Raw genomic sequence first — 27,703 nt, forward strand, 5'->3', positions numbered from 1 at the left:
TAATGCTTGAGAAAACTTGAGAAATACTGAGGAGCAGGATTTGTGCAGAGAGGTTGCACTTTTTGTCAGACTAACTCAGGTATCTTCCAGAGCATAATGCGTCCATCTGGTCTGACAGGGAAGCAGAAAAAAAAAAGAAATTAATAGTGGCTGGAAAGAATTGCCCTTAATTTTGTTCTGCTAACTTTATTTCTTTCCTTCATGCTATAGCACTTGACCTGCAATTCAAGTTACTGAGCTACCCAGGTTTAAAGCTTTTTCTTGCTTACAGGGTGATTCCAGCTTCAGCAGGCAAACCAGTTATCATAAAACTTTCCCATGTTTTCTACACTCATGCCTTTTTCTGGTGCTCTTATGCCAGTTTTCTGGTTATCTTTGAAGTGCCTCAGAAATGCATCACCTGGCAGCACTCAGCAATGCTAGTGCTGTTCTGACACCAACATGTGGTATACATGGAACTGCTTATAAATAGATAACTTTTTTTGTTGGAAGTTAATGGTTCTTACTGCTTATTATCCAGTATTTTGCCCAGATACACTGCTTGCCAGGCATTAAAGGGACAGTTCACAAGTTGTGAGAATGTGTATCTAACTTGAACTGGGATGGTACAATGATACAAAGACAACTTACTTGTTTCTACACTTTCAGGAAGCATCAACTAAAATGCTGAACAAAGAAATGTACCCTTATCCTGGCAGCCAGGTCTCCTGGGGTGCAGGGAATTGCAGGAAGGTGGTGTTTGCCACTTGGTCAGCACTTGACTTGACTAGAATTCCCAGGCTGCTCCTGCAGACCCCAGCTTGAACAAGGCAGCTGTGGAGCCCTTGTAAAAGGGGTGGTTATCTTGGCTAAATATTGGCTGTGTCACTCAGCCTTCCTGCTGACTGTTTGAGCTGATTAAGTGTGCTGAGTATGTGTGCTCAGAAAGGAAGGACTGTGGGCTCTAGCACAGGTGGTCGGTCACTGAGAGTATGTAAAATACAGCGCAATCATTCTCAAGTTTGCTCAGAGACTGGCAAAAGTACCTCTGAGCAGCTGAATTCAACATGAAGCTATGCTTCTCTAGCAGGTTTGCTTTCTTAAGCAAACTTCTAAAAAGATGTTTGAGGTATATCTCCACTGCAGTATGTTCTGAAGTAGAGACAAACCTGGAATTGCAGCCTCACTCCCTGCTTGCAGCTGGCAGAATCAACTCCAACAGATTACACAACATCATATTGTCTTTTTAAAAATATATCTTTTTATATTATTACACAACTTGGTCACTTGTGAAGTTGCAGCATAATTTCAAGACAGCAGGGATATATTCGTGCAGTCAGGCCTGACTTTTTGCCATGCAGTACTGCAAAAAGAGACATCTCATTGCCCAGTAGGTCCCAACCAAGTGCTGTTCCTTCTTTTGGTACAAACTGGTACAAAATCATGTGCAATGTCAGGGTGAGAGGCAGTAAGGGAATGATCCAACTCAAAATTGAAACTACTTTTAACACATATTTCCTAGTCCATGCACAGTATTAGCATCAACATTTGTGTGTGTGTTGAAAACAAGACCTCTTCTTGCATTTGTAGTATCAGTTAAGACCAGCCTAACGTCTGCTGTATGACAAAAAAATCGAAAAAAATGAGGGTCACTTCAATTTATCAGAAAACCATTGTTATCCTGCCTTGTGATCCACTGCTCTAAAGAAATTGCATCCTTTTCCCCTCCCTCCCCTGCACATTTTCACACAGAATGGGATATAGAGTGACAGAGAAGCAATTCCCCCATCCACTGAATCTCTGCACTGAGGAACTCTGTGAACTGAGTATCTGTCCTCTGGTGTGTTGTAGTAATGCTTGAATACGGGATGCGTAAAAGTAGAGGCCAAAGTTCATTTCAAAGACAAAATGAGACTTGTTATACTTGGCCTGTAATGTCTTAAAGAGGAATAACTTTGCTGTTCTGTGAGAAGAGATATTAATGATGAGAAATTCTGTGTATCCAGCATAAGCTCTATGATTTCAGAAGGATCCCAATCTAGAGCCCTTTGGAGGCTGATTAGAAGGCTGAAAGCTGAGGAGTCCAGTAGATTTACAGCAGGATTCTCAAAGTCCTAACATGGGAACATTACAAACCAGAAGATTATTACAGTTTTGGTTTATAACCTAAATACAAAACCTGTCAGCTTGTGCAATGCAATACAATCACTTCTGGGCAGTCCCAGCCTGAACCACAGTATCCCACAATAAAAAATGGGGAGAAATTCCTTCCTCAGTCAGGAGTTCCAGAAGGAGAGTCAGCAGAGGTGGAATAAAAGGCAGGTTGAAATTTAGCAGAAGTATAAAATCCCACATGGCAACAAAGGGTGCTGTCTGAACTGCATAATTTAATGTTGATGTTTTCCAGAGGTGAGGCTATAAGAAACAATACTCTAATTGACAAGAAAAGTCCTATGAATTGTTCTCACCTGCAGAAAACTGAAGAGGACCTCATGCCATCTGTCAGACAGAAAACCCAACGTAACTTAGTATCCCCCTGTATAACACACTGAGCTACCATTGAGACTGCAACTCTTGAAAGACATTAGGCAAAATCATCAGTGTCTGCAGTGTGTTATTAAAGGCTCCTTTCAGACATTTTATGCTTCTTGTATTTATTTCTAGCTGCTCATGGAATAATTCTTAAAGGCTCCTTTAGGTGGGACGTGCTGGAAGCAGGCACTGGAGCAGGGTGGGAGGCAGAGGAGAGGTTCCCAGCAGCACACTGGCAGCCTGCGCAGGGCTGCATGTGAAGCAGAAATGCCAATGAAGGAGGCAGGTGTGAAGGGAAAACCAGGGTGAAAGCTCTTCTATAAATCCTTTGGAAGAGGCTTCTTTGGGAGTTGGTGTGATGAAGAGTCGTGGCAACAGACGGATTGCAGGTGGTCAGAAATGCCCAGAGTGGCACCACAAAACATTGCACCGATGGCTTGAGGAGGCACACACAGCGCCTGGAGTTCTGACTTGTTTTTTCCAAACATGGCATAAGGCATAGAGATGTGAGGATATAGGCATAGCTAAGTGTCTTTTGACTTTTAAAGGGGTATTGTTTGTGATTAATCAGTGTTTTCTGCCTTATAGGCCTGCCTCGTCCCCTCAGCTCTCACACGATGATACTCATTCACGCATTGAACATTATGCTAGCAGGTATGAGACCAGCTGGACCTTAGGCAGATCTTTCTCTAAAATTACTTAAAAAGAAGAGCTAGAGGCTACCTGAGCACTTCTTAAAGAAACATAAATTTGGGGTTTTGCTTTTCTGGGATGCAAGAACATCATCCGTGGTTGGTGTTAACCAGCCCGTCCTAACTTGCATGCCAGAGCACCTGTGTGGTCAGAATTGGTTTTTGGGTCCCTTGGGGTCCTCACTCTTACTAATATTTCAATAGGACCTGTGGCAATAGGATAAGAGGTAGTGTTTTAAACTGGAAGAGGACAGATTCAGACTAGCTGTGAGGAAGGAATTTTTGCAATAAGGATGATGAAGCACTGGGAGCAGGTTGCCCAGAGAGGTGGTAGATGCCCCATCCCTGAAAACATTTAAGATCAGGCTGGACGGGGCTCTGAGCCACCTGTTTGAGTTGAAGATGTCCCTGCTCAGTGCAGGGGGGTTGGACTGGAGACCTTTAAAAGCCCCTTCCAACCCAAACCCTTCTATGATTCTACATGAGGTTTAGTTTTTAATATGGACCCTGATATAATAGTACAAATGAGAAGAGCAGAAATGTCCAAACTCTCATATGAATCTCAGGTGTCATTGTAATGTTAATTCACTTCATTAAATGCCACAAATAGGATTTTTCCTTGATTTGGAGGATTGAAATAGTGATATATTACTGCTTTAGTTCAATTCTCTGCTTTCATACTGCTCCTAAGAATCAAAAAATGGATTAATTGCACAAATGTGAAAATGTTTTTCCACCGAGCAAGTAAATTTTCAAGGGCTGAGGTAATGAAAAATAGTTATTCTGGCCTCTTTCTCTCCTCTAGTATGACTTGATCAGGAGAGGTGTTTCTGAATTATGCAGGATGTTTAGGAGGGGCTGAGTGTGAAAAGTAATGAGAAATGACTGATTGTTACGGTTTGGACAATGACATTGCCAGGTACAAAGAAATTTGTGTAATCCCCTGGCATCTTAAGGCTTTTCTTTGATTTTGGAATTAATTAATTGAGAGAAGTTGGAATATAACCTCAGAGAAAGGGCTGAAAACTTAGAAGTGAGTTTAGCCAGGCCATTGTAGCAAACAATCTTTTGTGATAGCTTATTGCAAAAGCGTTTGGTAATCAACAGCGAGTGTAAATTAATTTGAGTTTCAAATTCATCAAAAACATCACGCTCTTTAATTCTTTCCAGAATGTTAGAACAAACAAAATTTTTAAAAAACATAATTGGTTTTAATGAGTCTTGTTTATTTTTCCACAGGCTAGCAGAAATGGAGAACACCAATGGTTCTTACCTGAATGACAGTATTTCACCTAATGAGAGCATGTAAGTAGGCTGTTTCTGTGGTTTTGACGTGTATTTTCTTGGGGAGGTTAATAACTTGTAATGAAATTTTGTAGTGCTGAATTTGCATGGCCATGTATCACGTCTGGTTCAATTTAATGGTGTTCTCATGTCCTTTCAATTTGTATCATAGTGTCTGGATTAATGGCTTATAGCTTAATACCAAATTTATACAACAAATGATTGATACCTTCAAAATTACTGATGTTTTCAGCAAATAATTTCCATATTCAAAATATGGTCATTGTCTGATGAGTTCTAAGGACAAAGATACAAAAAAACCCCTTCTATCTTAGTTCAAGCTTAAGCATGACTAAATTGCTGTAAGCTAGAAAGTGTTGGTGTGGGAAAAGTGTGATACAAAACATAAGTGAGGCTAAACAGAAATCTTTGGTGTACAAATACCTGAAATACACTGAAAGAGTAGGCCAGGAAGGACTGATCATCACTGTGAAATACTAGCAGTAGTAAACTGAAAGTTGGACAGATCACTGACAAGCATTCATTGTATTACTTTAAATGTTAAGAGTTATAAATAAGGAGTTTTGATTTTTAAGAAGTAGTTAAATCTGATATCTCACTGAAACCCTTTGTGTTCTCCTCTGATAATATTCTTGGTCTTGCTTATTCTCTGAATAAGAGGACAGAAGAACTAACAGTGGGTGGTGTTTCTGAAGACACCACAGAAGCAGCTACATCATGGGTGTGTGTGAAAATTTCATCTGGGTTCATTAACTGTGTAGGAGAAACCATAGCATGGATTCTAAATCAGTCAGATATGAAAACCCCAACTTCTCTAAAAACATTTTTATCTATTCTACATGATGTCATCCTTATCACAGTTTTAAGGATGGATTTTTTTGAAAATTCAGACAATTCAATTTGTAGCAGTGCTTTACCACACAGAATTCTGGCCAGTTTTCATTCACTTAAATTGAGATTCCAAATGAATAGCATTTTATGAGGTTGATTCTGAGCCTGTGAGCTCAGAATGTTCTTGGATAGCAAAAAAGCTGTTTCTTTGTTTCAAAATAGTTTCACTTTTGACTTGGTAGGATTGTTGCCTACCAAGTCAAAAGTGTTGCCTTTCTTTTTGAAAGAAAATCTGCTGTAGAACCAAGTACATTGTTTTAAGATATTGGTAAAAGGGGAAAGTTAAAATGACCCCTCAAAACTAATACTGATGCAATGTCAGTAAGTTTCGTGCAGTTAATGAAAACTTTGTTTCCAAGTCATACGTTAATTTTGTGTTACTTTGGATAGTAGTAATGCTCTAATGGATGGAATTTTGTGTTGTCCCACTGAATTATATCAGTGTCCTTGTCACAGAAATCATGCATACACTGTATCTCTTGTATTACACTTTGGTCTTACTGTTCAGTTCATTTTTTTGATCGGTTGGAAGTTGTACTAGCATGATTCAATTAATAAGCTAACTATCCAGTTTGTTCCTCAGTTTGAACTATTAAAATGAGAGTAAAACTGTACATTTTCAATTTTGGAAGGAATATTATCCTGATAGGTACAAGTGGCAGCAAAATCAAAGCTTACCATGATTCACAATTGTAATTACTTTGGTTTTGCTTGTCAGATTATGCCTAAGTATTATTTGTTATTCTTTCAGGGTTTGGATTATTTGGCTAATCAGTACAGGTAGAGTGATAGATGGAAGCAAGGAAGGCAGGAAATAAAAATACAACATATATATTTATATATCACAAATTGTTTCATTATGTAGTGTCGCTGCAATGATGTATAAAATATCTGTGCAGGCTGAAAATCACACAAATAGAGTATGCTTGTAAAGTGCCATTTTACTACAATAGTTATGTCATTTGTTCACAGTTAATTCACTTAAGATCTGTAAGAATATTTATAAATGCAAAGCAGTGGTTTGAAGGAAATCACAGTTGAAGTGCTTCATGAAAAGTATAAATTTAGGAACTGGCAAGCCTCTCCTTTTGTGAAAAATTAATACTTCTCTTTTATGAACTAATGTTAATGTGCTCTACATTGCTTTGGCACTCCTGCAGTCATAAAATTGCATCATTAACATTTTCAGGAACAAATGAAAACAAGGAAAATTATAATTTTTGAACAATAACAGCTGTTTAAAATGCCTGTTAAATTCTGGTTTAGAAACATAACAGGAAAAAGCCCTGGACTGACTAGACTGAATTATTTTGTTCTACGAGATCTCTAACAGCAGTGTCATTTTTATTGACCCTGTCCTATGGTGTCAGAGGAAACCTTTCATGGTTTCTCAGTGACTGCTGGTGTAAGTTGCATTGCTTAGCGCTTGGATGCATCTCCTTAGCACCTAAACCACACCTAAAACAATCCCTGTCGTTCTGGAAGGTGATTGAGGTCTCCAGAATTGTATTTCCTTTTCTTTTCCAGAGATATTTCTGTTTCAGGTGCCAGACAGCTTCAGGGGCAATAGAAATAGAGAAAGAGATCCTATGTATTAAACAGAATATATTTCTATTCTAAAAGTGTGCATCACTTTTAAATTAAAAAAAAAAATAAAGCCAAACATCTGAGTGGAAAATAACATAGTTTTATTATATTAGTTCAGGGTTTTTTCTTTGTTTACCTAATTTAGAATTTTATAGATAAAAAAAGATAAATAAAGCACACACTTACTACATAAGAAGAGCTTGTAGGTGTAAAAATAAATGCACTGCCCTTGCTTGAATGACCCTTCCACAATGCAGATCAGGCAGCAGAAGATTGCTTTTTTTTTTTCCAAGCAAATTCCTGATTGAAGTTTGTCAAAAGAGGAGAGCTGAGGTTGTCAGCTGTTGCAAAACTTGGCTTTAGGTATCTAAGAAGCAGAGGAGGAGGGAGGTGGTCTCTGCAGAGAAGGAAAATTACCAGAGATTCAGTGGAACAGGTCAGCAGATTCTGCTTTAAGGTGCATTGCTCTGCTGTTGGTTACAAAAAGTTCAGCAAATCTCTTTGTAAGAAATGAGAGACTGGGAGTGAATCATCTGCTCATATGCACTGTGAAGCTGAAAAGCAGGAAGGGAACAGCCTGTTTTACCCTGCTCTGTTTTCCAGTGATGATGAACACTTGTTAATCCAGCACTACTGCCAAAGTCTGAACCAGGAGTCCCCCCTGAGCCAGCCCCGAAGCCCTGCCCAGATCCTGATTTCTCTGGAGAGTGAGGAAAGAGGGGAACTGGAGAGAATCCTTGCAGACCTTGAGGAGGAAAACAGGTGGGTTATACCATCAGCTGCTGAATTTGCAGTAAAAACTCTGCAAAACAATTATATATTTTTAGGGATAAAATGAGTTACAAAAGTGCATTTTTTCTGACAAATAAGTAATTTCATAATGGGTAAAAGTTGGGTCCTCTTTCCATTGTATTTGTTTCCTTGTTGCCATTTCTTTAATCTTTCAATACAAAGTATCATTTTAACACTTCTAACTTCAAATTTAATTGAAGTTGTCTTCATTAATCATTTAAAAAAAAAAAAAAACCCAAGTGGATACTTGAAGCATCACAGCACTGCAGTCCTCTTGATACAGTACTCTGGAATCTTGGGCCATCAACACAAAAACCAGGAGATCTTGACCCTGAAAGATTGGTAGTTACAACTCTGAATTACCAAAATGAGACTGTAAGATATAAATCATTTAGTTCTACCAAGAAAACATGAGTTTGTTTGTCTTCTACTATCTTCAGCTTTTATAGTACAGTCTGTTGGCATTTTCATGCTCTTTTTTCTTGCTTCTGTAAGAGCTAGGTACTTCTGCTTACATTGAGGGTTTAATGCACTAATCATTTACCTTAGACTTGTCAAGGAAATAATGCAGGAGTTGGCAGTGTCATAGATCTTCTCTCCATGTATGTCTTCTTTGGATGGTGCTAATCAATTACTGTGGCTCCATCAGAGACTTTTTATCAGGAGGGTCTGGGAGAAGGGAGAAGATTGTAAGCATCAAGAATGAGGGCGATGTTTCACACAGGAATGTGTAGTAAACAAAGCTCTTGCTCACTGAACAGCAGGGAGATTCTGTTTGAAGCAAACCACAGAGTTCCTACTACATAGCACATAAAGCCCAAGTACTTTCTGAAGTGAAGAAAAATCAGTATTTTGAAATAAGACATCATACTTTGCATGTTCAGGACTGTAACTAAGAAATATCTAGTAGCTAGTACAATACAGATGATAAGATAGCTTGGTTTCCAGGAGATGGGTGTTATTTTTTAAACAGCATTATGTAGTGAATCATGGAAGAAGGAAAAAAATCATAATGCTTTTCTCTCTGTATACAAAATAAGCTGCCTAGCAGAAAGGAGGGTGACTCTTAAAGCAGACTAGTTTTTATTAGAAAAGTAGTATATGGAAACTAGTATAACATGGAGCTAGACAGCTAAATAAATTAAAAAGCCCTTTAAGAGTTCATGCCTTAAATTTCTGCATTTTACTTATTTCTGGGTTTTACTTAATTTAGCAATTACTGATGACAGGTGGTAAAAGATCTCTGGCAGGAGTTACACCTTAAAAGTACCTGGTTTGAAGTTTTTTAATCCAGTCCTGGATTAAAGTAGAGCTGTGGTCTGTAAAGTTGTTTTTCTCATTTGTGCTACTGGAGGCACAGTTATGGATGGGATGCCACCACAGGCAGCCTTGCCTTTTGTGAGTGCTCAACACAGCAGGCACAGAGAGCTCTGGCTCTGTCTCACAGTGTAAAGGTCACACTGCTGTGATTTTCATTGATTATGACAAAATCATGACTTTTGTCTTTGCAAACTGCTATAAATAACTTGTATGTAAAATGTAAGGTAGCTGCTGAAAAGTGAACAAGTTCTTGTTGTCCTGGTTGCTTGTCACAGCCAGATAACCATGAGTTTATGGATGAAACACTGATTCCTGTTTAGAAAAATAAGCTCTTGAGACAGGATCAGCCAGGAGGCATTCCTGTAACTTACCTACTTTTAAAAACAGTCTTGTCCCCTTAGATTCCTATTTCCTAGTTGTTCTCCTCCGTCGGGTTTGTGCAAACCTTTCTTGGCTGTTGCCAAAGGTAATCAGCAACCTGACACCTAATTCCTTGTGTGAGCCCGGTTCCAGTGGGTGAGCACACCTTCCTTCCCATGCATATCCTGAAACACCCTCCATGTAAACTTTTGTTACTGCCTCAGGATGAAGACATTCCTTTGTTCCAGGGTGCATCTCCTGCCACTGCTGAGCTGGATGTGGTGCAGAGTCGCCCTTTCCTGCCTGTGTTGACATAACTCCTGTTGCATACATTTGTGATAACTTCTGCTAACCCAGGTGTAGCTCTCTCTGCTGAGTCTTGTAGACTTTTACTGTAAGAGTCAGGGCATGCAGTCACTTCTCAGCAGCTCCCAGGAAAGCAGCCACAAGTGATGCCTCAAGTATCAAGTACCCAGAGGAAGCAGTGCTGTGATACTGGCACCTCATTGTCATTTCTCTTTTTCTTCTGCTCTCTATAGTTTCCTGCTTTTTAAAAAAAAGCTCTTTTCTTTTTGCTCTGTCTCTTTTGAGCCATTGATTGAATTCTGACCTCCATTTGGGTTTCAGTTACAGTTTCTGGCCTCCCAAGTATTTCCATCTTGACTTGTTACTTAAATGAAAAAGACTCATTGAAATTGTAATTCTGAGGTTTTGCTTTTGGGCAGTTTAAAAGCTCTGTTGCCTATTTTGAATTCTTCTGAAATGCATTTTCTAACTTACAAACTAACCTGGCTGTGATGTGGTTCTGACTCAGGTTTTGTCAGTTCCAAGGACCTCTTGTTAGATATTCATTATTTATCTCCTAGCATTTTAAGACCTTGGTGCTTCTGTAGCTTGTAAGTATGACTTCCTTAAATAATGTATGGCTAAGATTTGACTGCTAAATAATTTATATTTGTTAAAATGTGAGCATTTTAGAGAATATTTTCAATGGCTGAAAATGTTTTATTTGAGTTTTAGGTCTTCAGGCTTGTGCTGAGTTTTGCATCACATGGAATAATGTGATAAGACCATTTCTGAATTCAATAGACAAAAAGCAATCTTGCTATTGAAGGCATTATTACTGTATTGCAATATAAAAAGAAAAATCCAATTATAAAATCCTGTCTAGAACTATTTCCTCACGAGTGAATGTATTTCAGAGAGAGAGAAGACAAGTTTTTGTTGTCCATCTAAAGCAATACCTTACATAGGTTATGCAATAGGATAGGTAATACTGACTAGGATGTACTGTAGTGGCATTAAATAGAAAGCACATGGTTCTGCAGTGACAGAGTCAGAACTTTTTGCAAAGAATTAAAATACCTTCCTGCTATTTTAATGAGTCAGGAAATTGGATGTTTCCTAATATTTTAGTTGAACTGAGGTCTTGTATGTAAGAGGGAGACGTCTCTCATGTTCTCTCCTCTTCCTCCCAGCTCTGAGCTGTCCTGGTACAAGAAGTAAGTAAATGAGATCTCCAGCCAGAGCTATTTGCCATTCCTTTGCTTTTCCTGACTTGCAGTGGGAGTGCAGTGGGCTGTGTGCCACAGAGAAAGCAGTGACACCCTGAATCTCAAAGCTGCCCTGTGTCGGTGTTCCTCCAAACCTGAAGACTGATGAATGGCCTCCTCACATAAGTTCCTTCTGTATAGTTGCCAAAAGCAAGAAAGTGATGCATTTCCAAACATGCTGTGGCTCCTCTTGGTATTTGTTTTGGCATTGAAGAAGGAGAACTGGATCTTCTGAGTGTGAAGCATCCTGAGTAAACACTGTCACTCTAATGAGGGACGGGGTTCAGTTACCATCTTTGTCTGTTTCTTCAGGACACTGATTTTCTGTAGGGGGATGAGAAATAACATGAATTCACAAATTCTCAATTGCCTTTGAGAGGACTACTCAGCAAACAGAATCCACTAGGATTTTTGTCACCAGGCAATTAATGCTGCCAGTGATAGATGTGAATCATAATTCATGCACTCTTTACTACTCAGCTCTGTACAGTTGCATAAATCAAGGTTGCACTGCCTGCTTCCTGTGTTGCTTTTCTTCACAAGTGCCTCAAGGTGTTGCAAGCATTGTAAAAGGAATATATGGGGTTTTCTGAATATTCTCTTACTGCAGAAGGGTTCCTTTTCCCAGTGATGAGTACATGCAGCAGCATTGTTTGCTTGTTTGTTTGTTTGCTTGTTTGTGACAGCCAGATGTCAAAGTCACCCAGCCTGAGCTGTGCTGGAGGGAGGTGAGGATTCCATGTACTGCCCATGCAGTTGCATTCATTTAGAGAGGAGCATGTTTGTATCTCCCCTTCCTCTTATGTCCCATTTTATGGTGAAAGTGTCACAGAGTGCCTCTCCTCAGGACCCTGAGGGCTGTGGGCAGTGCCTTGGGTGCCTGGCTTACAGCAGCAGTCCTTTCCACCACACAGCTTAAAACTCTTCCAGAGGGAGGAATAAGGGCCGTTTGTTCTCTCAGGATATTCTTACAGCAGTTTTCAAATTCTTTCCTTCTTTTTTAATTTTCAGGTTTTTTCCATTATGTCAATACACCTGTTCATTGCTGTATGTTTACATCCCAGTTAGGATATTGTTGGTTGTGTGCACTGCACATCACTCCTATGGCTCTGAAGCTATGATGATCTCAGTTCTCTGGATGGAGGACTGTGTAGCTGCACTGAAAAGGTGCAGCTGGAAAACTCAGTAATACAGGTACACTGGGCAAAAGCACACACATCCTTCAAAATCACATTCCTTTGTGCCAACAGAATTAAAGTATTTAATTACAGAACTCCCAAATCCAGACATACCTCTGGTTGGAAAATATGCAGTATCTTTCACATTATTTTTTTTCTGTAGGCTTTCAGAAAGATTTTTAATTATTTTTTATCAGATATGAAAGGATTTTTATCTGAATTACTCCCTGGTCCTTACTGCTATTTCAATACCATCATTACTGGAAGGACCTCTCTATATTGATACAGGTGATAATTGCAGATTTCTTTGTAGCAAGGTATCTGATTATGTTGTGAGTATGACCAAGTGCATTTACTTAGCTTACCTTAGGATGATGTTTTATCTTTTGCTTTACAGCACTTCCAGCTTTTGAGTCTGCTGTTCATAGAGTATTGCCTGCATTGTGCATCTGGGAAATTCCTCATGGGGTGGTGATAGCCCCTATCTATGGACATGGTGAAAAGCAGGCTTATTGATCATTCCTGTAGAAACTTCAGTCAGCAATAGCCATGTGTAATGAACATGTTGTCATGTTCATTCCTATTCCCTTTTGTATTTTTATTAATTATTCACCAGTTTGATCAGCTAGAAGTATCAGAAGACATTAAGTCAGGCAGAAGACATAACTTACATGACAATATCTATTCCCAGTATAGATAGCCCTTTTTTTCTAGATAATTTTCATGAACTTGAAACTCTGTATTTCATTAAAACAAAAAAAAAATTCATTGGGAAAAAAAAAAAACTCTCTATAGTTATCCCTCTTGCTTTTTAATAATTTAAAATTTCTGCAGAGGAGGGATCATGTAGGTCAGACATCCCTTAGAGATTGTGTTGTGGGTAGTGCCATGCTCCCAGGTGAGGACATGTCTATCATGCAGCTGCTGAGGAGCTCAGGGATCTTTGGGGAACAGTCAGTGGCTTGTCATTGTCCTTGGCATTGCTTTCTCACCCGTGTGAAATGATGCATCCTGCTTTAGTTCTCCTTCTGGTCACAATAATGTTCTTTTAGAAGTGCTTTTTTGGGAGGTTTCCTAGGTGCTGTTACACTTCCAGACCAAACTGTCAGAGTGTGTTGTGGTTTGCAGGCAGAACTGGAAAAAGGTGTCTGTTCTCACAACCTCAAATAAGAGCAAGTTTGAAAAAGTAAAATCTGGGTCACTGCTTGTGATGAGTAAGCAGTTACCAGAGCATTGAGCTGTTTTTTCCCCCTCTGGGAACCTGTAAAAGAACATCATAGCAACAAAATCCCAGTGCAGTTTGCTAGGCTTCCCTTGCCTATGAAGTTTCTGCTACAAGTTACTATTTTTGTGGTTTTGGACTGTTACCTTTAACAAGGTTTCAGTTTCTTACATCCTGTGCTTTCCCTGCTTGGTAGTTTTGGGTTTTTTTAATGTGGAATACCATAGATCATATTAATCTATGGAATGTTTTACTGAAGCAAAATTGGAGTTTTATGGAATAAAAGAACAGTCTTAGCAGTGCCATAAAGTTACAGTAGATAGTAGCACTATAGGCAGGACAAAGAAGATGAAATTATAACCCCAAAAGCCAGTGCAGTTCAGGTTAACAGACCAGGTCACTCATTCTTGTCTTCAGTTGATAATTTTATCCCTAGGCTGGAAATGCATTTGCAGATCTGAAGAGAGGAGAGAGATGTGACCTGACTGACAGCCAAGTTCTGTGTTTTGCTCTGCCTTTTTGGGTGGCTGCTTCTCGGATGTTTGTCATCTGTAAAATAGATTGGCCAACCAGGTGGCACCTGCTTTGGTTTAGTGTTTGTGAGGTGCTGTGATAACCGAGTCCTCCTTTAGCACTAATGACCCCTCAGGTGCAGCCATGTGTGGAAGGGAACATGGGAAGGATAAAGGGCAGGAAGCTGAGGGAGGGCTGAGCCCAGGACAGACCAACCCTGGCTTTGGGAGGGTGTCAGGAGCCTCCTGCATGAGGTGGGTGCCCTGGGAGGGAATCAGCTGTGAGTTCTGGTGATGCCAAGAGCCTTTAGGCGACTGTGGGAACCCAGGACATCCCTCTGGCTGTCCTGAGCAGCCAAGACCCCTGCCAGGGGGCTCAGAAGCCCTGGCACACAGCCCAAAATGACCCATGGAGCAAATTACCAACCTTAGATGAAGATCAGCAAGCCACAACAGTTTAGGTAGAATAATAGTGAAGTTATCACAGGGTGAAAAAGTAGATTTTTGGGGTTTCTAGAATGGGGGTTCAGGAGGCAAGATGGAGGGAACTGGGCATGTCCAGCCTTTCTCCTTCTTCTTCTTGGCCTCCATCTTCTGCTGTGATGTTGGCACTTTTAGACTGGTTTAGAGTAGAAGCTCACTGTCTACATGCAGCAGCCTGCATGTTACATATCTAACATAGGTGATAGGTATTGGAAAGTAATTGTAAACATTGTACATGTAGTTTTTAGTATAAAGACATAACACCGCCCTGGGGGCAGGCAGAGTGCCTGGAACTGTCCTGCTGGATGGACCTGGGCAGGACAGGAGAAAGAATTTTATAGATAAGGAACAATAAACAACCTTGAGACCAAGAAATGAAGAGCCCTGACTCCTTCTTCAGGCGCCGGGCTGGGAAAAGAGACTTTCTAACGTTTGTCAGGGTCACTCTGACAAGCTAAAGATCCCAACAGCAACTTGAACCACAGATCCATCTAATACCAGATCCGTGCAGATCCACAAGGAGTGAGCCCATGAGTGTGTGGATTCAGGAGAGGGGAAGGCAGCTGGTGCAGTGAAAAGGGAGACACATCACAGCACACGAGAGGGAGCGCCTTGTCACTGCCCTGTGCAGGCCCATAAAGCTTCTTCCCCTTGTCCCTCCCCCCAGGAACCTTCAGGCAGAGTACGAGCGCCTGAAGCAGCAGCACGAGCACAAGGGCCTGTCCCCACTGCCGTCCCCCCCGGAGATGCTGCCCGTGTCCCCGCAGAGCCCGCGCGACGCCGAGCTCATTGCGGAGGCCAAGCTGCTCCGGCAGCACAAGGGCCGCCTGGAAGCCAGGATGCAGATCCTGGAGGATCACAACAAACAGCTGGAATCGCAGCTGCACAGGCTGAGGCAGCTGCTGGAGCAGGTGAGTCCTCAGGCGTTTCTCCTGGGTCTCTGAAGATTTTCCAAACAGGGAATCAATCAGCATTATCAATAACGAGAACATACCAAGGAATCATACCTGTAGAGGCGAGTCAGAGAAAAGCACAAAATTGTTTTACAGGCTGCAAGTGAGAATATGGAATCGGGTTTCGCTGTTCTTATTTAGTCTTCTTCCTTGTTTTATTCAGAATTAAAATGCATTGGCTGCATGGATGAATTTACTTAAAAACAGGCTGAAAATTGTGTGTAGCCACATTTCTCTTCATAGAGAAAAGCAAGGCACAGTTGTTCCCAAGAATATTTCTGGTTTTTACATTCTCTGAACCTCAGAGAAAAGAAAACACAATTCTTATTTGCTGTGCCTGTGTTTGTGCAAAAGTAGCATGCAATATGGAGATTGTTTACCCAGAGTGATGGTGTTTTGTTTCCTTGGCCTATCAGGGCCAAGTGTGTGTGTGTGAGTCAGGACTGTCGGCTGACAGTCACGAGATTCTGTGCAGTTGTGCTTGGCAGATTCAGTTTAGATGTAGAATATAGAATATATATAGAATATAGAATAATATAGTATTATAAAGTAGTTAATTAGCCTTCTGATAAGATTGAGTCAGATGCATCATTCTCTCTCCCCTCGTTGGGGTTGCCTGGAGTACTCATAATTGTGTGTATTCATAGAATAAATAAAAATTACAGAGATATAAAGTAGTGAGCTGTTATAGCAATGTCTTACTTTTTTTTCTTGACTTTCAGCCACAGGCAGATGCCAAGGTGAATGGTACAACACTGTCATCTCCTTCTACCTCTTTGCAGAGGTCAGGCAGCAGTCAGCCAATGCTTCTCCGTGTAGTTGGCAGCCAGACTTCAGAAACCATGGGTAAGATAACGAAGCTCAGGTTGTCACAAAAAATAATTGCCCCATTTTCCAGAAGAAAATCCTTAAAGACAGAAAACACTTTTCTGTTTAGTTCAAATGAAATGAAGTAGATATTTGCAATGATCTTCAGTGTCATCTGGCTGTTTACACTTTGCATCTTCATTATGATTCAGGCTTTGCTTTTGGTCATGATGCACCCAGTAGCTTGGATACTTTGATAATAAATGCAAAGCTCAGCCAGTGCTTGACTTCTGAAAGCAATTGCTGCTGAAAAGCTGACTATTCTATTCAAACTGGCTTTCAGTTATGCAGCCTGACATGACTGATTTAAATGTACATAATATTAATTATGGCTAAGAGACTAAATGTATGATTAGTCATCCCCATGTTAAATGATGTGATCTTATTTTTAATATTTGTGGCTCAATCAGTAGGATGGAGCTGTCACTCACAGGCAGTGCTCATCTAGTGGCTTTTCTGAGTATCACATCAGATGTGATAATGAACATCTTAAGAGTTGTGGAGTGAGGTTAAATAATAATATTCTGTAGCTGGAGGTTGGAATTATTATTTTGGTGCTTTTAGTAACTGCCATGTGGCACTTTCCTAATTTCCTGTCTGTTACAAAATTAGTAAGTATTTATTACCAAGAGGCAAGGATTTTCTGCTAGCAAAAAAGCAATCAATCTTTTCAGCATCTTTAAGCAAATGCACTTATATTACTTCAACAAGAGGATGTTTCAAGTCTGATGATAATATTCAGCTTCATACAGAGAAATTTATTTTATGTATATTAGTGAGAGCTTTTCACTGCTATTAGTGAAAGTGTCAATGGCAGTAAGAAATTTAATGGGAGGGCACATTCTGCTGTGTCTGAAGTGCTGTTGTGGTGGGAAATGTAGCTTTTGGGGAGGCTTTTTCTTCCATTCCAAGTGTGAGCAATAATTTCAGTCTATGACAGTATCAAAGTGGATGGGTTCTGTACAATCTGCAATTAAAAATGTGAAATAAATAGTACCTTTAGGAATGCTGAAGTTGAAATCCTGGGGGTGAGAATACAATCACAGGTAACAGGAATTTATGGAAAAAGTAAAAATGGACCTTTCATTAATCATATTACCAGTGAGGAAATATTTTGTTAGGTATGCCATACACAGAGTTGATAAAATATATTAGTAGTGGAGTAATTTGCATCAGCTTGCTGGAGAAATGTCATGAATTTCATCCCATAAAATACGTGAATTAAAATACAATTAAAAGAAAAGATAGGAAGACAGCCATCTTATTAGAAGTCTTGTAGTTTTATATTTCATCCTTTAGTGGGACAAAATACAAAAATATACTTCTTTTCATTTGGCAATACAATATAAAATTATTTCCATTTACCCTGTGAGACTGGAATTAATTGATTAACACAGTAGAGTCATATAAGCTTGCTAAAACTTTTTAAAGCAAAATATTTAGACGTAACTTGATTTTATTTGATTGGTTCAGTGGAGCCAATATGTGGGAGGACAGTGAGATGTTATCAGTGAGATCATACTGAGACTCAGCAGAGCCACACTGTTGGCAGCAGGGAGTGGAGCTTATAAAAAGAATTACTAACCAGGCTAACAAGCCACAACTAATTCAGTTTGTGAAGTGTCCTTTCACACCAGAAAGCTTTGCTTGCTAGGCTCAGAGTTTTCTGAAGCACAGCTTAAAATACTCTTGAACTGTGAAGGGAGCCAGAATGGTGGTGTAAATAATGCTGCCATGCAGCAGCCATGTGCCCAGGATTGAGGGATCCATAATTTTTGAGAAAATACTGAGGATCTCTAGGTGTCTCAGGCAATGAGGCAAGGTAGTGGGAGCTTTTGTGTGTTTTTCTCTTTAAAATTACACCTTAGCTGTTTTTGCATTTGAAAACCCACTGCACTTTTGTCTTTCTGCTTTGCTGAGGAGAGATTGCTGTGAAAGGTGTTTCAGCAGCAGTGTTTTGGTCAAAGCAGGGACCCACTCAAACCCTCATTTACAAATAGAACTTATTCCTTGTTAACTTGAAGTACACCTGGGCAAGCAGGAATATTCTGCTTTTCTCCTCGTGGAGTCCTAGTGGGAAAGTCCTTTTCCTTGGCCTTTCTCCCCCAGCAGGGTAGCAGCAGAGGAGGCTCTCTGAAGTGTATGAGGCAAGAGGCTGTTCTGAACTTTAATTTGTTCAGGTACCACCAGAATATTTGAGACTTACTTAGCTCTCTAAACCTTTTGTAGAAACACAAATGGGGAAGGCTATTCTGGGTAAAGAGAGGAGACTGAGCTCTGAAGGTATCTTTACTTCTGTCAAGTTGCTTGGCTCATGTCTTCTTTTCTCCTTTTACAAGTAAATGCTCAGAAAATATCATCCAAATAAGGAAAAAATTCAACATAATGCATTTTAAATAAAAAATACAACATTTTTGAGGATGGGTAGTGCAGTTTATATCAGCACTTATGAGGACATTTGGTACCTGTCTTCAGTTCTTGGCCAGGACAGCAGAACCACTGTCCTTTATTTGAGATCTTTAGGGCCAGGAGGCTTTCTTCAGGCTGGTAAAATCCTCAGCTTGGGTAGATGCAGTGAGATCTCACTCTGAGTTTTCACCTTGACATTCAGCAAAGGCTGCAAGGACATTGCTTTTGCTAAGACACCTCTGTCAGTGCAATGCCTGATGTGAAAGTAACTCATGGTGTGAGTTGATTTGTGTGAGCCCAGCACCACTCAAAAGCTGAAGAAACTGCAAGCAGCCTCAGTGACTATTTTTAGACCATTAATGGAATAAAAGAAGCTGATACAAAGACCATCATTTATATGAATTAAGTGCTTCTTGCAGACACTCTATCCCACTTCTTGTGCTGGAGTGGGAGGAATCACTCTTGGTCAGAAATATATCTTGTTAAACTCCCAGCTTAAATATAGGCAGCCCTGAAATGCTCCTTTCATCCCTTTTTTTAGGTTTTTCACTGGCATGAAGCACCTCAGCGTTTAAAGAATGTAAATGTTAACAGAAAATCAGACAGTTTCCTACTCAAATAGGGCACGACGTGTTAGAATAAAGGGTCATTAAATCATTTTCAAAAGAAATATGTAACTCAGTTATTACAGTAGGCAAAATTGCTTTTCTGTTTTAATAGAGATAAAAGACATCTAGTAAAAAAGGAGACTCTCACTTAAAGTATATACTCTAGGTTTTTCTTTTTCAAGATGCTTTATTTATATTGGAGGCCAGGATCTGCATTAAAAAAAACATATGGATTTCAGTTATATGAAACCATGAGCAAAAAAAACCCAGTAAAAATAAAATGTATTGAATTTCCCATTAAGCTGCTGCCCTGTAATCAGGTTATAGAAATTATTCAGTGGGAGAAATGTATTTTGCTTTATTAAACTGCTGCTAAACCCTTTTACAGTACAATTGAGTGTTCTTGGAGCGCCAATCTGATGCAATTAAACTGTCAGAAATATTAATACTGATGCAGATGAGAATCTGGGTTTCTGCTGATTTGCACAGCTAGGCAAAGCAGTGCCAACATGAACCCAGCACTATTAGAAAGCTGCTCAACAGCAGCACTCACAACAGCAATTTCTTTTTCCATTAATAGAATAAGAGAAGCTGAAAGGACCAGTGTCATTTATGGAACTAGATGTTCCTAGCAGACATTTTACCCTACTTCTTCTACCAGAGTCAATTTCTTAAATCCCTTTTTATGAATTAAAATAGTGTTAATTGTCTCAAATTCCTCGTTTAGTTTCCCTTAGATCCTTATAAAGAAAGAGAACAGTAACAGTCAACAAAATTCACCTTTGAAAATTTTATTGTACACTAAGCAGAGCATGTGCCTGAGTGAACACCTTAGCTTTGAGGAGGACTTGGGCAATACAAACTGTTAGCACAGGCTCTCATGCAGTGGTGTGGGTTTGCTTTGCAGGTGAGGATGAGCTGCTCAGCCCTCCCCAGGACACAAGCACAGGTTTGGAGGAAGTGATGGAGCAGCTCAACAACTCCTTCCCCAGCTCCAGAGGTGAGCGCTGCTGCCTGTGGCAGATGAGAGGGAAGAATATAAAAGTGTTTTCTGTTCCTTGGTGTTTTCAGGGGGTTGTGTTTTTGTATCAGGCTTTTTGCTGCTCTTTGTTTTCATTTCAACAATAGCTGTAGGGAAACCTATCTTGTTTAGAGTGGAGGAGCAGCCTGTTCCTCCTTACCTTAAGCTACCTCCACAGGTAGCCCTTGCTAGATATGAGGATGAGACAATGTCTTTGTGAGATTATTTCTTCCCCAAGCATTTTCTTTGCTTCCTTTTTGCCATGTTCCTTTTTTCACAGCTTTCCTTCTTTTTGGCTGGTCCCCTTGATGATTTATTTTTTAATACGTGTCGTAGCACATTTTCCTTCTGTCCTTATCCTTCTCCAAGACTGTGGTTTGTAACAGAGTTCTAAGTCAAAATTCTCAACCATGTAGCCCTCAGGTCCAGAGGCAAGGAGGGAAAACAAGTGGGGTGCTTGTTTGTGCAGCATAGGCTGCACTTGTTCATACAGCCACAGCCTTTCTTCCAGTGTTTCCATTTCTCTCATTCCTGTTGTTTGCTAAAAATAGGCATTTGTATAACCAGAATTTATTTGTCCGACCTTTTTTCATTTAAGCTCTTTTCTGAGCCCAGAAGAAAAGAAAAGAAATTTTTTCTTTTTGCTGCCAAGAAAAATGGCTGAGATTCCAAGGAGGAGATGAGAAGTTTGGGATATTGGTTGTTGCTGTGAAAAGAGGCTCAGCCATTTGGCCAGAGAAAGCCCTAATATTGCCAGCCTGATAAGTGGATTTCAGGGGGCAAAGACTTCCTGCAGGGAAACTTGCACAAGTTTCACACATCACCCAGGGGTTCTTCTTTAGGAGATAAATGCTTTAACCATTGTACTAAGCTTTCAGCAGAGTCAGGTTTTCTCCATCCTTTGCTTTCAAAGTTCAGCTCTCACCAGAAACCATCTGTGAGCAGTGGGATAAAAGTCAATATAAATTATAAGATCTCATAATACAGATCAAAAGATGGAATCATTTAGAAGGAGATCATTGAATAATGATCTAATACAATGAATTGTCAGCTGCACTCAGCTCCACCTCAACATTATGTAAAGAAGTCTTATGTCCAGCCCTTGTTTTGCCTAGAAAATTGCTATGAGAAACAGCAGATGAAAAGTCTTCCAGATAATGCTATGTAGATTAAAATGGACTTATTTTTAAAGTTGCTGTGTGCAGAAGGTTACAACAGACAGTGTTTTCTCATTAGTGACCATCATTAGTGTAAATGTGTTGTACATAAATCTTGCATAGTCACATGTAGGTATCCCATGTGTACAAATATTCACCAAATGTGATATTTAATTTGTATTCATAGGTCATGACACTGGCAGTGTTTCTTTTTAAAAACAAGCTTAATTTTCAGTGAAATAGGAGCAATTTATGAAACTAAATTTAATGAGATATTTGAAATAGAGTGGTTCATTTGTGTCTAGAATAAATAGGTAGAGGTCAGTCTGTTAGACATCACCTTCTGCTCACTGAGAATAAAAAATGTTTCTTTATCTTATTAGTGCAAAATACAAAGCTTCCTGCAATAAACTCAGAGAATATAAAATCTAGTCGGAAAAAGAGTGAAATTGATAAGATCAGATAAAATTTTAATTTTGTAAATTAAGCTGTAGCTTCAGATTTTCATTTTTAGGATGCAAAATGGGGTCATTTAGCTAGAGAGAAAGAATGTATTCCCTTATTTTGTTTCTTCATTCAGTAACTGTCTTGAAAACAGAGTAGATGATAACAAGCATCCACAAAAGGTATTGCAGCTTATGTTGTTCCCTGTGTGACTAGCAGCCATGGAGGGCAGTAATACTCTCTAGCTGGATGGGGGGCTGTGAGTGAGGAGGGGCACAGCCTTTGATGTGAGACCCCCCAGCCAAGCCATGAGAGGAGCTCCTGGTGCAGCAGCAGGAGCAGGCACAGCCCAGCAGAGCCGGGCTTCCCACAGGACTTGGCTTTTAGTCTTGGCCCAGGCACTGCTAGGCTGAGCCAAATCTGCCTCTTCCCCTCCCTTGGGCTACACAAAAAGATTAGTCCAGCTGGGAGAGAAACTTGTTCAGTTTTTTGGGAATTGTACCAGGTTTTGGCTAAAGAGATTAGGACTTCAATTATGTTTCTGTGTTCTGCATATATCTTTTGATGTATTTGCATGAATGCCAGGTAAGTGTAATTCCTTTAGGCTGAGGTATAAAGAATGGTCAGGCTTTCTGTTAGAAATAGTTTTTCCTAAAGCCAGTGCAAATGAATTTCCATTCATTAGTTGATGGAGGCTGCTGAGAGCTCATGTAAACTTCTGTTGTTGAAGTTTTCTTCTATGGCCAGTTTAATAATTCAGTTATATTCAACTGATACCTTCATACACAAAGTTTACATCCAACATCTGATGTGCTGCAGCCTCCTGGAGACTTTCAGTGTCACATGGAAGATGCTGTGGTCAGTCAGATTCCACAGGCATCAGGCATCTCTGATTTAAAATTTTCAAGACTGCAGGAAGAAAAGGAAGGAGAGTTGATTGGTCTCAGCAAACTCCTGAATCAGGAACCTTTTTGCTGTTGAGAGGTGTAATCTGTATCTCAGATTTCTAATCTTTAACAGAAGATCAAAGTGCAGTTGCAGAAGAGTGAAAGCAGTTTGGCAGAGCAGCCTGAGGAGACAGCATAATGTTAAGGACTAAGGCAAGGTGCAAGTGAAATTTTGTTCCTTTCCAGTACAAGTTGCATTGAATCTCAGGTTACAAGTGTGAATGCCTACCTCAAGTAGATGTTCAGGAACAGAAGAATAAACCCAAACAAGCAATAGAACATATCTATAAACAGTACTTTTGGTTATATTGATTCTTATTAAGTAGAATTCAAAAATTGTCAGAGACCAGAAATGCAGTTGTCCCAGTCTGCCATTCAGAAATAGATTGTGATAGAGGAGCTGAGGGAGCTGGGGTTGTTTATCCTGGAGAAAAGGAGGCTTAGGGAAGACCTTTTCTCTCTGCAAGTACCTGAAAGGGGGTTGAAGCAAGGTGAGCATTGGTCTGTTCTCCCAAGTATCAAGCAGTAGGACAAGGTGAAACGGACTTAACTTGTGCCAGGAGAGATTTAAATTGGATATTAGGGAAAATTTCTTCAGGAAAAGGGTTGTCAAGCATTGGAACAAGCTGCCCAGGGAAGTGTTGGATCAACAGCCATGGATATATTTAAAGGACTTGTAGATGTGTAGTACCTGAGGACTTGGTTTGGTGAGGGGCTCAGCAGTGCTGGGTTAACAATTCCACTCAATGGTCTTAAAAGTCCTTTCCAACCTTAATGATTTTATGAAAAAATGTTTTCTTTGTGGCCTGTAACAATAAGTGTGTTAAATTTCAAGCTAAATATCAGCATGTCACAGCAGAGGGAGTGGCAGGCCTTTTGAATCAGGGACATAATTCTGGGTGTCCTGTTGCTATTAGAATAACAACAGCTTGGAGGAGTTCAGAACAATATGACAAAAGCAAACAGGATTTTGAAGGCTTTGATGGTGAGAAAAGTTCAGAGCTGAACAAGCAGTGAAGAGAGAAAAGGAGTGAATTTCTGTGCTTGGGTGCACAGAGGTGTAGTTGAGCATCACAGACATATTTAGCCTAAATATTGTCAAAAGCACCTGGAGAGTAAGACTTGCTCAGATTGGGAATTAGTTTACTAAAGCAAATAGTGGCTCTTATTTTGGAATTCTGAAACAAGGCAATAAAAATCCATAGTAATTGTCACTCACTTGGAGATAGATTCCTTAAGATTATATTTTTCAAGCTTTTGCTGCACAAAGTTGTTTTTAAAAGGGCATCAAGTCTTCATGACATCATTTTAAATGTATTTTAGAGAAACAAGTGCAAAACAGATTGTGTCATGGACCTGTACAAGCAGACCTCAGATGCAACAACTTAGGTACCCTACACCTTTTATAGGGTTTTTCATTTGTTTGTTTCTTCAGTTTAGCCTTTTGGCAGTTCTTGGCATTTCCTAAGGAGAACAGGACTTTCCTGCTCCTTGCACAGCTGGCTGTTGGTGCCAAAAGCTGTTTAATTTCTGGAGAGAGAAATTCTGCTGAATACCTGATGATTGCTGTCCTTAAGGAATTTTTCTTTCCTTTTAATCTAAAAGGTTTCCCATCCACTCCTCTTTTACTTTGCTGCTCCCAGCAAATTCACAACTGCTGCAGCTGCTTCAAACAGCTGCTGTGCTAACTCAAAACAGATGTCAAAGCCAGAGGTCTGACATTTAGTGGAAATCTACCATTAAATGCCACCTCAGTGGTTTATTTGACCCTGCTCAATAATGGGCCACAGAGGAAAACATTTTCACGCCGTGTTTGTGCCCAAACTACTAAATCTCCAGGGAATTGGTTCACAGTTAGAGAGTAAGATTGGCAGGATTTTTGAGCCAGATCCATCTCTCCTGCAGCACTGAGGAGTTGCACCCCTTCAGGTGGCTCTCTTGACGGGCCAGGCTGAGTTTTGCAGTTGTGGTTTCATGGCAAATGCATTCTGTGAATGAAGCTCAGAGAGGTATTTAGGGGCAGAGGTTCTTGAACTGACTGAAGCTGCTGAGAGCGCTTCACAGATTGGCAGTGCTGGGCCCCTGCTGGGAGACAGTGAAAAAGTGGGAGCCAAAACTGATTAGAAATGAGGCCATCATGGCTTAAAAGAGCTAAGAGGCCACGACATAATGTGAGAACATTTGGACAGAGACTGGTCCTCACAATTTGGAATGGTATTGCTTAACACAGTTGTGGTGTGGTGCAGTGAAATTACAAGATCCCACAGCAATAAATGAATGGCACTAAGAATAGCACCCTTTTTTAGGAGTTTTATTTTTATCTCAGTCACATTAAAACACACCAGTCACATTTTCTCCTCTCACTTGTGCATCAGCCAGGCTCTCATGAATGGGACCAACATCCTAAGTGGAACTAGCAACTTTCAGCACTGCAAATAATGCAGTTTCTCTTATTCTGACAGCAAAATGTCTCATGATGCAGACTTTTCTTTTCACACTTTACTGAGTCAGTGGAAGAGTACCCTGGAGTTACTGTCCTGTGGAGTATTCTGGAAATACTCTTCCATTTGAGGTACCCTGGCCTCTCCTGGGTTGTGTCACCTTCTCTGTGCTGAGCTCCTGGACCCCACCACAGTGAGCCCAGGTGACTGAGATCCCTTACTGCTCCCCTTTTGCTCAGCAGAACTGATCTGGCTGAGCTTCTCTGCAGATGGGACAGTGGTGAGGTGGACTAGGTCTTCCCTGTTTGATAATGCCCAGTTCTGGTGTAAACTGAGAATATGGTAATGAATTTAATAAAACTTCAACAGATTTTTGTTTTGTTTTGAGAAAAAAGGCTCTTTGGAGAGCCAGATCTCCCTTTTGTGCAGCCTGTCCCTTTCCTGAGCTCAGTGGCAGGGGCAGTGCAATAGTTGCTTTGTGCTCTCCGTTTTGACCTGCAGAGACTCCTACATTAAATTTTTGGTGCTGCCTCTGCTTGATGTGGTCACTTGCTGTGTACATTTGCCTGTGATGCAATGCTATGTAGCTAAAAAAAAAAAAAAAAAAAAAAAAAGAAAAGCTCTTCTGTTTTGTAAGGGCAGGAAATGTTGATTTGAGCAGAAATAATAGATAATTAGGCACCCACAGAGGATTGCATATCAGTATTTGGATGCCTTACAGAACACAAATTTTCAGTACTGCAGCAATATAGACAATCTTCTTCCTCTGCAATTTATGCCAAACCATACTCCTTGCCTTAAAACTTAGAAACAGGCATTCATTCATATGCAAAGAAGAAAATAACGTAAAATCCATTAAACCCTTTTTAATCCTCCTCCAGAAGAAATGAGCTGTTGCTGGAGTAGCGTGGATCTTTGCTGCATTTAACAAATTCTAGGGCTGATTACTCACCACAGACTGTCCTCACCAGCTGTTTTGTGTGGTGCTGAGCTACCCCAGTCACCTTTAAATGCATTCATTTTCAAGCAGAATCCAGTCTGTCTCGTGTAGATTTAAATTAAACACTGTGTAGCTGCAGTTGTAGGTGCTTGTGCAGACAGGAAGGCATTTTTAAGAACTCCAGTATTTTGCTGGTAGGAAGTTCCTTTTTTCTGCTTGACCCAAGCTAAACTGTGGAGCCAAGCTAATCTCCTGCTGGGTCCCATTCCTGCCCCAGGACTCTTTCAAACCAAGCTGTACTGTGCTGCAGTTTCTGGAGTCCTTAGGCTGACCTAAACCCTGGGGCTCTTCCTGAGAGAACTACCAAAGCATGCAATAGATTTGGTATCTTCCTTTCCAAGGATTTGCTGTTACATGATTGATATTGGTGAGATATTCTCATCTCCCCTTTTGGAAAGCATTTTTAGGGAATTTGTGACTCCTGATGAAAGTGCCGCAGGAGGTCTCAGGCTGTGCAGACACACATGTCAGTCCTAGAAGGTTAGGCAGGCCTGTGAGGTGGAGTCCTTAGAGCTGAAGTGACACCTCTCTGCACTGGTGAGGTGGTACAGACGTCCCTGGAGTCGAGGTTTCACTGAGGAGCAGAGTAAAAAAACCCATGTGCAGAGCATGTTGTTATTGAACATATTGCTGTCCTTTTTCATAGGAAGTGTGCTGCTGGGGAGAGGGAGAGGGGCAGGAACTAAAAGCTCCTCTGTTCTGTAAATGGTAACCTCTGCTGTGCAGGCCTACAGAGGCTGCCCCAGCCCTTTCCATTGCCTGGAGTTTGTGGGAGCCATGGCTCAGAGCCATGCTGGTCAGTGATGCCATTCCTTCCTCTGCCCTCTCCTGCCTCTGCTCTGCCTTGCTCTGCTGTTGGCTCTTGTTCTGCAGCTTGTAAAATTCCCATAAAGCTGTTTATTGCCTCTCTTCCCTTCTCCTACAGCCTGCCACAGAGCAAAACTCAACAGTAATTAGGTTACTGTTATGCTGACTGGTGTGTTCTCCCTTATGTGTCTGCCTCTCTCCCCAGTGTCACACACATCATTTAAAATTGCATCATTTGCAGCAGCTCTGGGGCAAAGATCATCCTGCAGCATCTGCTGCAGTGACTTTCTCACTGGGGCTGCAGGCCTGGCAGAGCTGCCAGCAGTGGGACAGTGGCAGTGGGACAGTGGGACAGTGACAGTGGGACAGTGACAGTGGGACAGTGGCAGTGGGACAGTGGGACAGTGACAGTGGGACAGTGGGACAGTGACAGTGGCACAGTGGCAGTGGCACAGTGGCAGTGGGACAGTGGGACAGTGACAGTGGCACAGTGACAGTGGCACAGTGGCAGTGGGACAGTGGGACAGTGACAGTGGGACAGTAGGACAGTGACAGTGGCACAATGGCAGTGGGACAGTGGCACAGTGGCACAGTGGCAGTGGGACAGTGGCACAGTGGCACTGGGACAGTGGCAGTGGGACAG

General features: G+C 40.7%; 1 protein-coding gene across 8 annotated transcripts in view; it reads left to right on the forward strand.

The window, feature by feature from the left end:
* The window catches only part of DMD (dystrophin), a 1,044,614-nt gene that overhangs the window by 1,006,824 nt on the left and 10,087 nt on the right, over positions 1 to 27,703 (forward strand). For 7 of the 8 annotated variants that reach the window (XM_036378966.2, XM_036378958.2, XM_036378914.2 and 4 more), the window contains 6 exons: positions 3,100 to 3,165; positions 4,443 to 4,508; positions 7,590 to 7,748; positions 15,074 to 15,317; positions 16,082 to 16,205; positions 20,151 to 20,243. In XM_036378966.2, the coding sequence (XP_036234859.1) occupies positions 3,100 to 3,165; positions 4,443 to 4,508; positions 7,590 to 7,748; positions 15,074 to 15,317; positions 16,082 to 16,205; positions 20,151 to 20,243 (752 nt within the window). Of the gene's footprint in view, positions 1 to 3,099; positions 3,166 to 4,442; positions 4,509 to 7,589; positions 7,749 to 15,073; positions 15,318 to 16,081; positions 16,206 to 20,150; positions 20,244 to 20,314; positions 21,520 to 27,703 lie in introns of those variants that run through there. The other variant, XM_054518613.1, reaches the window with a different exon arrangement.

Source organism: Molothrus ater, chromosome 2 (genome assembly GCF_012460135.2).
Source record: "Molothrus ater isolate BHLD 08-10-18 breed brown headed cowbird chromosome 2, BPBGC_Mater_1.1, whole genome shotgun sequence".
Lineage (NCBI taxonomy): Eukaryota > Metazoa > Chordata > Aves > Passeriformes > Icteridae > Molothrus > Molothrus ater.